The following is a 15,506-nucleotide window of genomic DNA, read 5'->3' as shown; positions in this document are numbered from 1 at the left end:
CCGGGGCATTTTTTCCCCAGAAGAGGCTGAGCCCACTTTGCAATTTCCTATTCTGCTCCTTCTCGCTGCGAGCCTTAGGCGGAGCTCTTCCGGGAGTCCAAAGAGCCTGTAAGGAAGATTTGATCGGACGGCGATCCACTCGCGACTCGGGGTTCAGTGAGTCTGGGTTCTTTTTATCTCGCGGTGGAGGGTTTCGCGGAGACGTGTCAAACCTAATATTTATGTTCTAGGTCGTGGGAAAAGGGAAGCCCGTGTTCCCCCTGCCGCCCCTTTGCGTGCACCGGCCGGCTAAGGTAGAAAGCAAAACTCCGGACCCGCCGCGTCGTCCCTAACAGAAAGGAGAGAGCCATTTGCCCGGGATTTCGATGGGAAAAACCTCTCTGTGCGGAGAGGAGGAAGAGGCAAGAGGTTTTGGCTTTGCAAAACAACAGAGGCTTGTGCCTCCAAGTCAGTCTTGGCTCCCTGGACAATTTCCTGTTCGTCTTTTCCCGTTCCTAGGCCGAGAAGAAGCGACCGGTCGGAGTCCGCCCTGCTGGCTTTGCAAGCCAGGCTGGAACTCCGTGTGGAAGGAGCTGGTTGCCAGGGTTAGAAGAGTTAGTGCAAGGACTGGAATTCCGTTTCCTGCTTTCCCATTCCCCCTCCCCCCCCACACACACACTATTTCCAGCTGACTGTGCCGGCAGGTAAAGAATGAATGAATGAACCTTTACTGTCAAAGTACAACCATGTATATACATTGAGATTAGCTGAGCCTCCCTTCGTGCCCCCACTCCCCCCAACTCACAGTGACAACAAACCCTCCATCTTATTACACCGTGTGAACTGATTGCACCACACACCGGCCTGGCAAGTCAATTCTGCATAAAGTTTATAAAAATTACTTCCCCGTTCAAAAGCCTAACAGCCCACAGATAAAAGCTGTGTTTCAGCCTGTTGGTGCGGCTGACTATACTCCTGTATCTCCTACCCGATGGTAGGAAAGTAAAGAGATACCAGTCCAGGGTGTGAGTCATCCCTGAGAATTTTCCTCACTCTTCCAAGGCAACGAGCCCTGGCGATGTCATCCAGTGGTGTCAGGGAACAGCCCACAATGTCTTGTGCTGTGCTCACCACCCTCTGTAATACTTTCCTATCCGCGGCTGTCAGACCAGCATGTTGTTGTTAGCTGCGAAGTCGTGTCCGACTCATCGCGACCCTATGGACAACGTTCCTCCAGGCCTTCCTGTCCTCTACCATCTTCTGGAGTCCATTTAAGCTCACGCCTACTGCTTCAGTGACTCCATCCAGCCACCTCATTCTCTGTCGTCCCCTTCTTCTCTTGCCCTCAATCTTTCCCAGCATGAGGCTCTTCTCCAGTGAGTCCTTCCTTCTCATTAGGTGGCCAAAGTATTTGAGTTTTAGCTTCAGGATCTGGCCTTCTAAAGAGCAGTCAGGGTTGATCTCCTCTAGGACTGACCAGCATACCAGACCACAATACCATACGAGAGGACGCTCTCTAAAAGAGGGTCAATAATAACAATAACAATAACAATAACAATAATAATAATAATAATTAATAATAATAATAATAATAATAATAATAATAATAATAATAATAATAATAATAATAATAATAATAATTTTATTTATATACCGCCCTTCTCCCGAAGGACTCAGGGCGGTACAATTAGCCATTGTTCTAACCCTGAAGGAAGATGTTGGAGGAGAGAGGTGTGCCCCTGGTTCTGAGGGCCATCACTCTCACACGCTATTTTTCGTGTTTGATTAGGCCCGTGTTTTTTAAAAGCTTGGCCACTGTAGTAAGCTCCTGGAGTTCACATTTGGACAATTTGGAAAAAGACAGGATTAGGCTAAAAACAGGAAAGCTGTTTCTAGGATGGGCCTGAATCAAAGCATCATGATGGTTTATTGATTTGGATATTAGTTCTAGGTTTGTTAATTCTGGCTTCTGGAGTTCACCCAGGGGGTTTGGGCCAGGTGGTGAATGGGGTTCTGCTAGTTAAAGCTTTACTGGAAGTTCAAACGTCGATTGATCTTCTTATTCAGTCGATTTAGACGGCCAGCTCAGTTGCTGTTTGTGATCTTAGACGCTTAGGATTTGGATCGTGCTGGGATAGTTTGTTAAATGTATAGGCAGCCATTGAAATTATGTGGATAAACAGTTAGGAAATAGAAATCCAGAACATATTTTAATGTGTTCATTCAATATTCTGAAGCTGATACGAAAAGGCTGATTGGAATTTTCTTGAAACATAGATAAGCTAGTCTTACTAATAAGATTCCTGACTTCTTCCCAGATACTGAGGCTTTATAAGAATTTCTGATTTTTTTACTTTTATTTTGAAGGAGGGGGAGGCTCTTAAGTTACTCACCCTGCTGAACACCCTGTGTTTTCCATTTCAGATTTGTAAGCTGGAAATCTTTCCTGGTTCCTCCGGAGGCTTAAGTATCTTGTGAAGGAAGAGAGCTGAAGGCCTTGGAAGGTTTGTTCAGTCTTCCTGTGATTGGTAAGACTTGGGGACGTCCATCAGTCCATTTTGGAGCTGGATTAGAGGCCAGAGAGAAGATGGAAGGACAACACCCAACAGATGCAGGAGTTGGAGAAAGCCCTACGGCTGCTCAGCCTTGGAACTGTGGGAAGAATGGGGCAATTCTTGGGCAGAAGAGCCAAGATGATGAAGCCAACCGTTCAGAGGTCAAATGTTTTCACTTCAGAAAAGTGCAGTTCCAGGAGGGGAGGGGTCCCCGAGATGTTTGCACTCAGCTTCACCGTCTTTGCCATCGTTGGCTTCAGCCAGAAAGACACACAAAGGCCCAGATGCTGGACCTGGTGCTCCTGGAGCAGTTCCTGGCTGTCCTTCCATCAGAGATGGAGAAATGGGTGCGGGAGTGCAGAGCGGAGACCAGTTCCCAGGCGGTGGCCCTGGCCGAAGGCTTCCTGCTAACCCAGGAGTTGGAAAAGATGCAGGAAGACTTGCAGGTGTGAGAATGTAATCGTGGCACCTCTAAAGAGGATCTCTCTGAATTTGTCAGTTCCTCTCTGGCAGAGTTTTCTGGGATTATGATCTCCTTAAGTCAGTTGTTCCATTCTTTTTCCAGAGGATGAATTTGGGGCAATTCTTCTGTTCTTGCTTTCCAGCTGCAGCGATGGACGTTGAGGGTCTGCTAGGTTGAGAGTGCAGTATGATAATTCATTTCTTTCCCTCTTCTCTTGCTTCTCCTGGGACATCACCTCCAGAAGTCTTTGAAAGATGTGTCTGGTTATCCCAAGGAGAGGAAAGATCCACCCAAACCCTCTCAAGAGCTGCAGTTCATGGAAAGCTTCCAGAAAGATCAAAGTCAAGACACCCTGCCAGGTAACAGAAGCTCCTTACACGTGATGTGGGGTTTGGACATCCAGATGATTCTTTTGCTCCTCTTGATTGTCATCTGTCTAACAAATATGCTTCCACCACTTTCTGTCTCGCAGAGAATAGAAAGCTGTCCTTGGTTTTTTTAGAGTCACCTCCTCTTTCTGGTGGAGCTGAAAGAGTGGTTGAACCTCTGCCTCAGGTAGGAGGAGAAACATTGGTAAATATCCATGAATCTTGGGTTTTATTTTGTTCTGGAGTTCAGTGCATAACAGTGCTCAGTGGGTTAGGACGCTGAGCTTGTCAATCAGAAGGTCGGCAGTTTGGCGGGTCGAATCCTGAGTGCCGCGTAACAGAGTGAGCGCCTGTTACTCGTCCCAGCTTCTGCCAACCTAGCAGTTCGAAAGCACGTAAAAATGCAAGTAGAAAAATAAGGACCACTGCGGTGGGAAGGTAACAGCGTTCCGTGCGCCTTTGGCGTCCAGTCATGCCAGCCACATGACCACGGAAGACGTCCTCGGACAAGCACTGGCACCGGCCCCTACAGTCAGAAACGACTAGCACTCATGTGCGGGAGAACCTTTACCTTTACCTTTTTAAGCAACTCAAACTTTAGATCAGGTCATTGAAAATTCCCAGAGTCATTCTCGCTACCATTACAATCTTCCCCAACACCTTCATAAAGGTGTGGATTGGGGGGAAGAGTTTGTTCCCTCAGTGGATAAAAAAAAATTGGCAAAAAAGTCAGATGAGTAATCCCTGTGTTTCCTTCTGCCTACTCTAGGAAGAATTGGAGCCATTGATAAGTAGTAGGTTTAAGACCAATTGACCAAGAGAGCTATTTTAATTGGCTTCATGAAAGGCATTCTGAGTCCTTCCAACTGGATCAGATGTGCTTCAGTTGTGCCATGAGCCAAAAGTTGTAAGTTCTCTTACTGAATTCTGCAAAAGATGCCCATTTTGTTCATAGGATCTCTCTCTGAATTGGTGAAAGAAAACTGTTCAGATTGTTCTTGGGGGTTATCTGTTAATTGGGAAGCTTCTTTCCTTGTTCAGGATGTTGTGTCTTTGGGGGAAGTGGCTGTGTACTTCTCTCAGGAAGAGTGGTCTCAGCTGGATCCTGGCCAAAAAGCACTCCATGGGGAAGTCATGCTGGAGAATTCCAGGAATCTGGCTTCACTGGGTAAGAAACCTATTTCTGCTTAGAAACACAGAGAAGGCATGGGATGTGGGTTTAAATGTTATTTCTGAAATAATAATGATGATGATGATGATGATGATGATGATGATGATGATGATGATGGAAGGGACATTGGAGGTCATCTAGTCCAACGCACTCTCCAAACCGCCGTCCCGTCCGGAGACCTGCCGCGTTCGTCAAACATTGAAAAACACGGCAGCTGTGCAAACGGGATGGCGGCAGTTTGGAGAGTGCGCGCGCACCTCTCCAAGCCGCCGCCGTCCCGTCCGGAGACCTGCCGCGTTCGTCAAACATGGACGAACGCGGCAGCTGTGCAAACGGGATGGCGGCGGTTTGGAGAGTGCGTGCGCACCTCTCCCAAGCCTCCGCCGTCCGGAGACCTGCCGCGTTTGTCAAACATGGACGAATGCGGCAGCTGTGTAAACGGGATGGCGGCGGTTTGGAGAGTGCGCGCGCACCTCTCCCAAGCCGCCGCCGTCCAGAGACCTGCCGCGTTCGTCAAACATGGACGAACGCGGCAGCTATGCAAACAGGATGGTGGCGGTTTGGAGAGGGGGCACGCACCTCTCCCAAGCCGCCACCGTCCGGAGACCTGCCGCGTTCGTCAAACATGGACGAACGCGGCAGCTGTGCAAACGGGATGGCGGCAGTTTGGAGAGTGCGTGCGCACCTCTGCAAGCCGCCGCCGTCCGGAGACCTGCCGCGTTTGTCAAACATGGACGAATGCGGCAGCTGTGTAAACGGGATGGCGGCGGTTTGGAGAGTGCGCGCGCACCTCTCCCAAGCCGCCGCCGTCCAGAGACCTGCCGCGTTCGTCAAACATGGACGAACGCGGCAGCTATGCAAACAGGATGGTGGCGGTTTGGAGAGGGGGCACGCACCTCTCCCAAGCTGCCACCGTCCGGAGACCTGCCGCGTTCATCAAACATGGACGAACACGGCAGCTGTGCAAATGGGATGGCGGCGGTTTGGAGAGTGCACGCGCGCCTCTGCAAGCCGCCGCCGTCCGGAGACCTGCTGCGTTCGTCAAACATGGACGAACGCGGCAGCTGTGCAAACGGGATGGCGGCAGTTTGGAGAGTGCGCGCGCACCTCTCCCAAGCCGCCGCCGTCCGGAGACCTTCCGCGTTCGTCAAGCATGGACGAACGCGGCAGCTGTGAAAACGGGATGGCGGCGGTTTGGAGAGTGCGCGCGCACCTCTCCCAAGCCGCCGCCATCCGGAGACCTGCCGCGTTCGTCAAACATGGACGAACACGGCAGCTGTGCAAACGGGATGGCGGCGGTTTGGAGAATGTGCGCGCACCTCTCCAAGCCGCCGCCGTCCCGTCCGGAGACCTGCCGCGTTCGTCAAACATGGACGAACGCGGCAGCTGTGTAAACGGGATGGCAGCGGTTTGGAGAGTGCGCGCGCACCTCTGCAAGCCGCCGCTGTCCGGAGACCTGCCGCATTCATCAAACATGGACGAACGCGGCAGCTGTGCAAACGGGATGGCGGCGGTTTGGAGAGTGCGCGCGCACCTCTCCCAAGCCGCCGCCGTCCGGAGATCTGCCGCGTTCGTCCCACATGGATGAACGCGGCAGCTGTGCAAACGGGATGGCGGCGGTTTGGAGAGTGCGCGCGCACCTCTCCCAAGCCGCCGCCGTCCGGAGACCTGCGGCGTTCGTCAAACATGGACGAACGCGGCAGCTGTGCAAACGGGATGGCGGCGGTTTGGAGAGTGCGCGCGCACCTCTCCCAAGCCGCCGCCGTCCGGAGACCTGTCGCGTTCGTCAAACATGGACGAACGCGGCAGCTGTGGAAACGGGATGGCGGCGGTTTGGAGAGTGCACGCGCACCTCTCCAAAGGGGAGACCCATCGCCACGCAGGTGCCTCCCATTTTGCGCATGCGCAAAATGGTTTTTGCGCATGCACGTGAGTGGACGTGCATGCACTTTTTGCGGCTCCCACTTTTTTGTTTGTGTGATGGAACCTGTTCTGAGTGGCTGTTTTCCTTTTTCCGGTTGCCGACCCCTGAACTAGACATACCCAATTCCAGCAGCCGTTCCTTTTATGTTTTAGCCTCCAGTCCCCTGATCATCTTTGTTGCTCTTCTCTGTGAAGTACCAGACAGGCACACATGTTCAAGACCCAGATGTGCCCCCACCCCCCGAGAGGGATGCTCCTTTTTCAGGAATGGGTTCACTTGTGCACAGTGTTTGGCATCATTCCAGGTTGAGAGTGGGGACCTATTGCCTTCCAGGATGTTTATTGACTTTCAGAGATTCTGCTCTGCAGACAAGTGGAGTTGAGACTTTTCACTGAAGTTGGGCAGCTGGTGGGTGTGTCGCTGACCCAGCACGATAACAAAGTCTGATGCACTCGGCGAGTTTGTGGCACCATTGAATTGTCCCCGGGCATCAGCGGGTTGACGCACATTGGTGCTCAAAGGATTTGTCTTAGGTTTGTTGTGATGCCATCCCATTCTGATATCAAAGGATTCGTAGCAGCCCCTTGGAAATGAGCATTTGAATAACCTCTTCCGTTTGGCATCTTTATATTTGCCAGCAAAGCCGGCAAAACATAATGACATTCTTTGGCTAAATTTCAGGAGAAAAGGTTTGATCATTCCCCTGGTCTGGCTACAATTTTCAATTTTATTTTTCAAGGTTTCAGTGGACAAGAGAATAAGAATTGCAAGGAGGAATGTCAAGCGATTCATCCGGAAGAGGGAAGAGAATACTTTGCAGATCAGATGCATCCAAAGAGTGACGAAACAAACCGACTGCAAAGTGGAATTGAAAACGGCTTTCCTCCGATCAGTTGGCTTCCTAACCACACAAGCATCGATACGGGAGAAAAACCATACAAGTGCTCGGAGTGTGGGAAGAGCTTTAATCAAGCCGATCATCTCGTTTCCCATAAAAAGACACATTCGGCACAGAAACGATTTGCCTGCAGAGAGTGTGGAAAGTCGTTCTGTAATAATCAGTCTCTTAGAAGCCACGAAAGGAAACACACGGGCGAACGGCCTTATAAATGCACAGAGTGTGGAAAGAGCTTTAGTTGTAGCAGTAACCTCACTTCCCACAAGAGGATCCACACAGGAGAGAAGCCATATAAATGCATGGAGTGTGGAAAGACCTTTATTCATAGCAGTTACCTTAACTCCCACAAGAGGATCCACACAGGAGAGAAGCCGTACCAATGCGTGGACTGTGGAGAGGGCTTTAGGTGGAACTGTGACCTCACTTCCCATAAAAGGATCCACACAGGGGAGAAACCGTATCGGTGCGTGGAGTGTGGAAAGACCTTTAGTTTTAGCAGTAGTCTTAATTCCCACAAGAGGACCCATACAACGGAGAAGCGCTATCAATGTGTGGAATGTGGAGAGGGCTTTAGGTGGATTTGTGATCTCACTTCCCATAAAAGGATCCACACAGGGGAGAAACCGTATCAGTGCGTGGAGTGTGGAAAGAGCTTTGCAAGGAGTAATGCCCTGACTTGCCATAGAAGGATCCACACACGGGAGAGGCCATATCAACAGAGGAAGTATGGAAAGAGCTTCAGTAGAAACATGGCTAATCCTCGGTTTATGACTGCAGTCCAGCCCAAAGTTTCTGTTGCTAAGCAAGACAGCTATTAAGTAAATTGTGAGCCATTTTAAAAGTTTACTTGCCACATCTGTTAAGTGAATCACTTCAATTGTCAAGTTAGTTAATTGTCAAGTTCACTTAACGCTTGTTCGGTGAATCTGGCTTCCTGTTGTCTTTGCCTGTCAAAAGGTCACAAAAGAGGATTATATGACCCCGGGACAGTGCAACCTTGGTAAATATGAGTCAGTTGCCAAATACCTGAGGTTCAGTAAGGTTGTAAGTGTGAAAAACAGTAATGTCACTCTTTTCAGTGGTGTAGCTTTGAACAGTCACTAAGTGAATTGTTGTAAGTCAAAGACTACCTGTGGTCACCTAAAACCTCATGGAAGGACCACTTGAGTATGAAATAAAATTCTAGACCTTAGATATTATTATTATTATTATTATTATTATTATTATTATTATTATTATTATTATTATTAATTCAATTTGTATACCGCCCTTCTCCCGAAGGACTCAGGGCGGTTAACAGGGCATATATAAATAACAATACAAAAATTAAAAAGAAATTAAACAAATGCCCAATTAAAAATTACAATAACAATAAAAACAGTAAAAAACCCATTAAAAAACCCTAATGTTCCCCAGACCAGACCAGACCAGCTAACTCAAACAAGTGGGTCTTCAGCCCGCGTCGGAAGGAGCGAAGATCCGGTGCCATCCGGAGCTCAACCGGCAGTTGGTTCCATAACGCCGGAGCGCCCACAGAGAAGGCCCTCCCCCTGGGGGCCACCAGTCGACATTCCCTGACCGGAGGCACCCTGAGGAGGCCCTCTCTGAGGGCACGCACAGGGCGGAGGGGAGTTGACGCCGGCAGCAGGTGGTCCTCGAGGTACCCCGGACCCATGCCATGTAAGGACTTAAAGATCATAACCAAAACCTTGAACCTCACCCGGAAGACAACTGGTAACCAATGTAGCTCGCGGAGCAAAGGTGTAACATGGGAGTACCGGGAAACTCCCAAGACAACTCTCGCGGCCGCATTCTGTACCAGTTGGAGCCTCCGAGTGGTCTTCAAGGGAAGCCCCATGTAAAGAGCATTGCAGTAGTCCAGGTGAGAGGTCACGAGCGCATGAGTGACCGTACACAGGGCATGCATGCATAAATGGCCTTTCTAGTCCAAACTAGAACAAGGTGGGTCCTAAACCCTGCTTGGGGTTTTTGCTAATCGGAGGTTAGAACTAAAAAGTATCAGTGGCGATTAAGGGCATTAAATTGCCTTTTCAGGGATATGTCCAGCCTGTTATTTAATAGAAAGAAGCCTCGGGGAAAGAGCTCTGAAAATGAGCTACAATGGTGGAAAGTCCTATAAAGGCACATGGCAACGTTTTTCTCCAGCGAAGGTGCCAAGTTCTGTTTTCCTGTCGCGGATAAAAGCTAACATGGATTTTTTTTTTGGCACATGTACCTGTAGCCTTAGATTAAATTAATGATTTACAGTTGGTATGACTTCTTTACAGTTACAGAGTTAAATGAACTTTAGGTTGATTATCAATTACAAACATCGGGTTATTTTTGGAGGGGGCCTACGTGAGGCTTTTGGAATCTCACAGCAACTTGAAATCATTTACACAAGACCACAGTGGTCTTATCAGTCCTGCAAGGTAATAGAGATAGGAAACATGGCCGGATAAGCTTATATAATAATAGAATGGTGCAAGTCTGAAAGTGCACACCGGGGATCACATTTAAAGTTGTCTTGAAATACAAGATGGGTGGCAAATAACGGCCTGACGGATCAAATTAGTTTCTTTCTTTGCCTGCTATGCAGCTGCAGGCTTTTCTACATCTTGTCGCATAATTCCTTTGGCACCATCTATTTCCCTTGTCTCTAAAAGGTGATTCCCACAAACCATTACAAGTTTCTAGTGTTGGGGAAATATCTTCACCCTTGAATCTGTTCCCAGCTGTGTCCAGATGCCAGTAACTATCAAGAAAAAAAATGACTGTCTAGCCAAGCATTCAGAAAGAACCCAGATGAGTCCTGAACAGATTTTTTAGGATTACGGGACATGTACGATACATGGCTCAGGTTCGAGTCCCACCAGGCTCAAGGTTGACTCAGCCTTCCATCCTTCCGAGGTAAGTAAAATGAGGACCCAGATTGTTGGGGGCAATTAAGCTGACTTTGTAATAATGCCGCTTGGGGTGTGTGTGAAAGCCCTAACAAGCAGGCATATACATAGAATGAAGGCTACTGCTAAGCTTGTAAGCCGCCTTGCGTCTTCGGAGAAGGGCGGGATATAAATGGAATTAAAATAAATAAAAATAAATATCGAAGAGCATGACAGGGATTATGAAAATAGCCGGGAAAGGACAAGGCCTCTTCACCTAGAAATAATCATTCTGGCTGTTACCTCAATATTTCTGTTCTGATATTGGCCCAGGTTATCTGGACCCAGCCCTTTTTCTGGCTGTTCTACCTCTATATTATACTATTTTTTACAGCAAGTATATTAACTATTGCTACTATACTACTAGTGGTATACAACAATATTTTTACTTTTTCAAGCTCTGGTCTGTCTTTAAATCCTCTCTAGGATTTCCTCTGTTTTTCTTTATTAATGGACAGCAGCTAAAGCGCTGGCACCTTCCCAACACTGGGATTGACTTTTGTGATCTCATCACCACTTAGTGATGCAAATTCTGATCCAAATTCTATTTCTTAACCAAGGACAGGTAGTTGAGTGAAGGCAAAATGAATGGTGATTTTTATGCTTGTGACGTTGTGCACATGCTTACACCCTAATTCTTACCAGTTGGGTCTTTTTCACACTAATGTAGTCTGAGTGAGAAGACATTTGGTTCCCTTTGTAAAGTAGAGAAGAAAATCTGTGGCAACCAGGAGTCAGGCACAGGACCCAAGATTGGGACTCTACCGTGATGCCTCTAGATCACTGGTATGGCTTTGCAGAACTGGGTCAAGGGTATTTTCTTTCTGTGGTCAGAGGGCCAGAGAAGATATTTATTTATTTATTTATTTATTTATTTATTTATTTATTTATTTTTGGGACTTATATGCCGCCCTATCTCCCAAGGGACTCAGGGCGGCTTACAACAATAAAAACAACAATACAAAAATTAAAAAACGAATTAAATAACAGCCCCAAAATAAATTAACTACAATTAAAAATTAAAACATATTTAAAAACCCATCATCAATCCAGGTCAGCCTGATGGAAGAGAAAAGTTTTGAGATAGCCTTAGCAGGCAGCCTAACTTGGGCTGAATGTGGAATAATCCGGTTATGCTTCCTGCACATCCTAGGAGGGCAACAGTTGAAAGAAGCCATGAACCAACGATCAGTAAAACACCCACTCTCAGGAGATCAAGTGGAGAAGCTGATGAAAAACTAATTTCGTGCCCGCTATGTGGGATGCCCTTGGAAAGTATCCGGAAGCTTCCAATTGGTTCCAAATGCAGTGGTCTCCATGGTTTTGTACAGGCTTAAGTGGGCACATAGGTCATGTCTCCTGCTGGTGCTCCATTGGCTGCTGATTTGCTTCGGGGTCCAATTCAAGATGCTGAATGTCCTATTTAAACCCCGATACGGACCCTCTTCTGGTTATATCTATCCAATCGACCAGAATGAGTAGGCAAGAAATTCTGTAGGTCCCACATTTAGTGGGACCAAGAAGAAGGGCCTTCTCTAGGGTGCCTCCCTCCCCTGTGGAACATCATCCCCGCAGAAATAAGATGGGCCCCACTTTAGCCCTATTTTATAAGGCCTCAAAGACCTGGTTTTACCGAAGGGCCTGGGGAACCCAGACTGGGATGGAGCCCATCAAGTGGTTTATTTCATGAATTGTTGTTGCTGGGTGTATGGGTGGGTTATTGCTTTTTATTGTTTTGTATTGGGTTTTAGTCTTTCTAAGCACCCCGGAGTCACTGAAGAGTGAGTTGGGCAGATGTGTGTGTGTGTGTGTGTGTGTGTAAATTTTTTGGATTGCTAGCAAAGAATAAGCAATCCAAAAAATTTACACAAATATGAGCTATCACTACTGTTACCACTGCCTATGGATGGCCTTGGGTTAGGCTGAAACAGGAAATAAGATTTGTCCCATCCGGAGATTAAAGACTAAAGACTCAGATCCCATCTTGGTACCCTCAGTGGCACCAGCCTCCCTCAGTCTGAAGACATAACTGATGCCAAGGGTTCCCTTTGACTTTCATGGTTTTTATTCCATTTGAAGTCATGGCTCTTTTTCTCCCGCTGGGATGAAACATGGTTTGACTATGCTGCCTGCAGATCCTAGATCAGGGGTCTTCAAACTTGGCCCTTTTATGACTTGTGGACTTCAACTCCCAGAATTCCTCAGCCAGCATAAGCTGGCTGAGGAATTCTGGGAATTGAAGTCCACAAGTCATAAAAGGGCCAAGTTTGAAGACCCCTGTCCTAGATAAATAAAAGGTGAAAAGTATGCGCCAGCCGGGACTCGAACCCGTGTGTATGACAAGATTGGGAACCCCGCAGGACGCCCCTACACACCACTGGCACAATTGTTGATAATTCTTCTTCAACGGGGCATTTGCGCACAGGATCCACCAGGGGGCTCCCTGGGTGGCGGTTGGAAGAGAGCGGTAGCTCCCGCCGCCCCCCCCTCGCATTGCCAGATAACTGAGCATGCGCCTTCTGCCTCTTTCGCAAGTCAGACTCAGGCAGGGCATTTGCGCACAGGATCCACCAGGGGGCTCCCTGGGTGGCGGTTGGAAGAGAGCGGTAGCTCCCGCCGCCCCCCCGTCCCCTCGCATTGCCAGATAACTGAGCATGCGCCTTCTGCCTCTTTCCGCAAGTCAGACTCAGGCATGCGCGCTTCCCGAGGCATTTTCCCGGGAAGGCTTGAAAGCGCGCACGCGCCGTTTCTACAGCTGGCTCAGGAATTCTGGGAGTTGAAGTCCATGAGTCATAAAAGAGCCGAGGTTGCCTACCCCTGTACCTAGGAGGGAAAAAAAAAATCAGAATCGCAGAAAAGGGGCAGCCATTTACACCCCCAGCCTCCATTTCGATGGGAAAACCCCCTGCATGGTTTGGGCTTCCAAGTCAGTCTTCTCTTGGACAATTTCCTGCAATTTTGGGGGGTTTCCTCCCCTCCCCATTCCCCAGCTGAGAGAAGGCATCTATTATGTCGCTCCAACTGGCTTTGCACGCAAGGCTGGGATTCCGTGTGGAAGGAGTTGGGTGCCAGGCGTGCAAGGACTGGAACTCGGCTTCCCGCCTTGCCCCACTCTATCCCCAGCCGGAGATGCGTCTGCGTCTAAAATGCATCATTCACGCTATGTGTCCGATTAGGCCCGTGTTTTTGTCAAAGTTGGCCTTTTGTAAAGCCTGGGTGTTGAAATCCATTGTTGATTTATTTACTTATTAAATGAGTTTAGAGAGCCCCTCCTGTCCAAGGTGGCTTATACAGATCTAAAAACCTCATATAAAGGAAAATTTAAAAATAATAAAAATAATAAAATAATAACCCCCCCCATCCCCACCCTGGTGACAACACACACACATACTAGCCATTTAATGGGCTCCATCCCACTCTGTGTTCCCAGGCCCACTGGCAGAATCATGTGCATAGCGTCTTCCGAAAGAGTATTAGACTCCCGAACCTGGTTACTGGGTTTCTGATGGCCCTGGGCTGCTTTAACCAAGACTGGATGACCCCTGAGAGGGATGTTCCCCACTCAGAGATGTGCCCACTTGTGTATTGAGTTTGACATTAACCAAAGTTGAGGGTGGGGAGCTATTCCCATCCAGAAATTTCCCTTGGCTTTCAAAGATTCTGCTCTATAAACAAGTGGAGATGAGATTTTTATTGAAGTTGGGAGCTGGTGGGCGTGTTGCTGCTCCAACATGATACAGTGTCCAATGCACTTCAGGAGTTTGTGGCACCATGGAATAGTCTCAGGTCAAAGATTAGACCAGGGTTGTGTCTTAGGTTTGTTACGATGTCCAATTCTGATATATGAGGATCAGTAGGTATACATTAAGGGACACGGTGGCTCAGTGGGTTAGGACGCTGAGCTTGTCGATCAGAAGGTTGGCAGTTTGGCGGGTCAAATCCCGAGTGCCACGTAACAGAGTGAGCGCCTGTTACTCGTCCCAGCTTCTGCCAACCTAGCAGTTCGAAAGCACGTTTACCTTTTTACCTTTAGGTATACACTTGGAAATGAGTCTTTGCTATAATGTTAGTTTGGAATCTTCATGTTTGCCAACAAAACAGCCAAAATATATTGATGATTCTCCGGCTAAATTTCAGAAGAAAAGGTTTGGTTGTTCCCTTATTCTTACTATCGTTTTCATTTTTCTTTTTCAAGGCTTTAAGGGGCGAGAGAATAAGAATTTCAAGGAGGAATACCAAGAGATCCATTCAAAAGGGGGAAAAGGGAAATTTGCAGATCAGATGCAACGAAAGAGGGATGAAACAAAGCGATCACAGAGTGGAATTGAAAAAAGTTGGCTTCCTAACCATGCAATCATCAATATGGGAGAAAGACCATATAAATGCATGGAGTGTGGAAAGAGGTTTAATAAATCCGATCATCTCATTTCCCATAAAAAGATACATTCAGAAGAGAAACAATTTACCTGCATGGAATCTGGAAATGCCTTCTCTAACAATTACTCTCTTATAATCCATCAAAGGAATCACAAAGGAGAAAGACGTTATAAATGCATGGACTGTGGAAAGAACTTTACTTGTAGGAGTAGTCTTAACACCCACAGGAGGATCCATACAGGTGAGAAGCCATATCAATGCATGGAATGTGGAAAGATCTTCTGTTATAATCACTCTCTTATAATCCATCAAAGGCGTCATAAAGGAGAAAGACCTTATAAATGCATTGAGTGTAGAAAGACTTTTACTTCTAGCAGAAGTCTTAATACCCACATGTTGATCCACAGAGAAGAGAATCCATATCAATGCATGGAGTGTGGAAAGACCTTCTGTTATTCTCATTCTCTTATAATCCATCAAAGGAATCGCAAAGGAGAAAGACCTTATAAATGCATGAAGTGTGGAAAGACCTTTACTTGTAGCAGTAGTCTCAATTCCCACAAGAGGATCCACACAGGAGAGAAACCATATCAATGCATGGAATCTGGAAAGGGTTTTAGGAACAGTAGTAAACTTGCCTCCCACAATAGGATTCACACAGGAGAGAAGCCGCATCAATGCATGGAGTGTGGAAAGACATTTGTTTCTAGCAGCAATCTTAATTCCCACAAGAGGAGCCACACAGAGAAGCTGTATCAGTGTAGTGAGTGTGAGAAGAGTTTTACTAGGAGTCAAAGTCTGGCTGTTCATAAAAAGATTCACACAGGAG

At 47.5% G+C, this 15,506-nt stretch overlaps 1 protein-coding gene across 1 annotated transcript; it reads left to right on the top strand.

Annotated features, from left to right (window-relative positions):
• Positions 1–8,542, top strand: LOC310633691 (zinc finger protein 213-like). The gene is made up of 6 exons (XM_083351545.1): positions 1–156; positions 2,404–2,980; positions 3,239–3,356; positions 3,470–3,552; positions 4,407–4,533; positions 7,200–8,542. Exons 2-6 carry the CDS (start codon positions 2,567–2,569, stop codon positions 8,174–8,176), a joined length of 1,719 nt encoding a protein of 572 aa, XP_083207671.1. The 5' UTR covers positions 1–156; positions 2,404–2,566; the 3' UTR covers positions 8,177–8,542.
• The last annotated feature ends 6,964 nt before the right edge of the window (positions 8,543–15,506 follow it).

The sequence above is a fragment of the Vipera ursinii genome (assembly GCF_947247035.1).
Source record: "Vipera ursinii genome assembly, chromosome: 2".
Taxonomy (NCBI): domain Eukaryota; kingdom Metazoa; phylum Chordata; class Lepidosauria; order Squamata; family Viperidae; genus Vipera; species Vipera ursinii.
Note: the sequence above shows the minus strand (reverse complement) of the source record. Positions and strands in the feature narration are given on the sequence as shown.

Coding starts and splice junctions, on each gene's coding strand:
- LOC310633691 (XM_083351545.1), top strand. CDS start 2,567: ATGGAAGGACAACACCCAACAGATGCAGGAGTTGGAGAAAGCCCTACG. Junction 3,553..4,406: donor TGGTTGAACCTCTGCCTCAG/GTAGGAGGAGAA, acceptor TTCCTTGTTCAG/GATGTTGTGTCTTTGGGGGA. Junction 4,534..7,199: donor CAGGAATCTGGCTTCACTGG/GTAAGAAACCTA, acceptor TTATTTTTCAAG/GTTTCAGTGGACAAGAGAAT.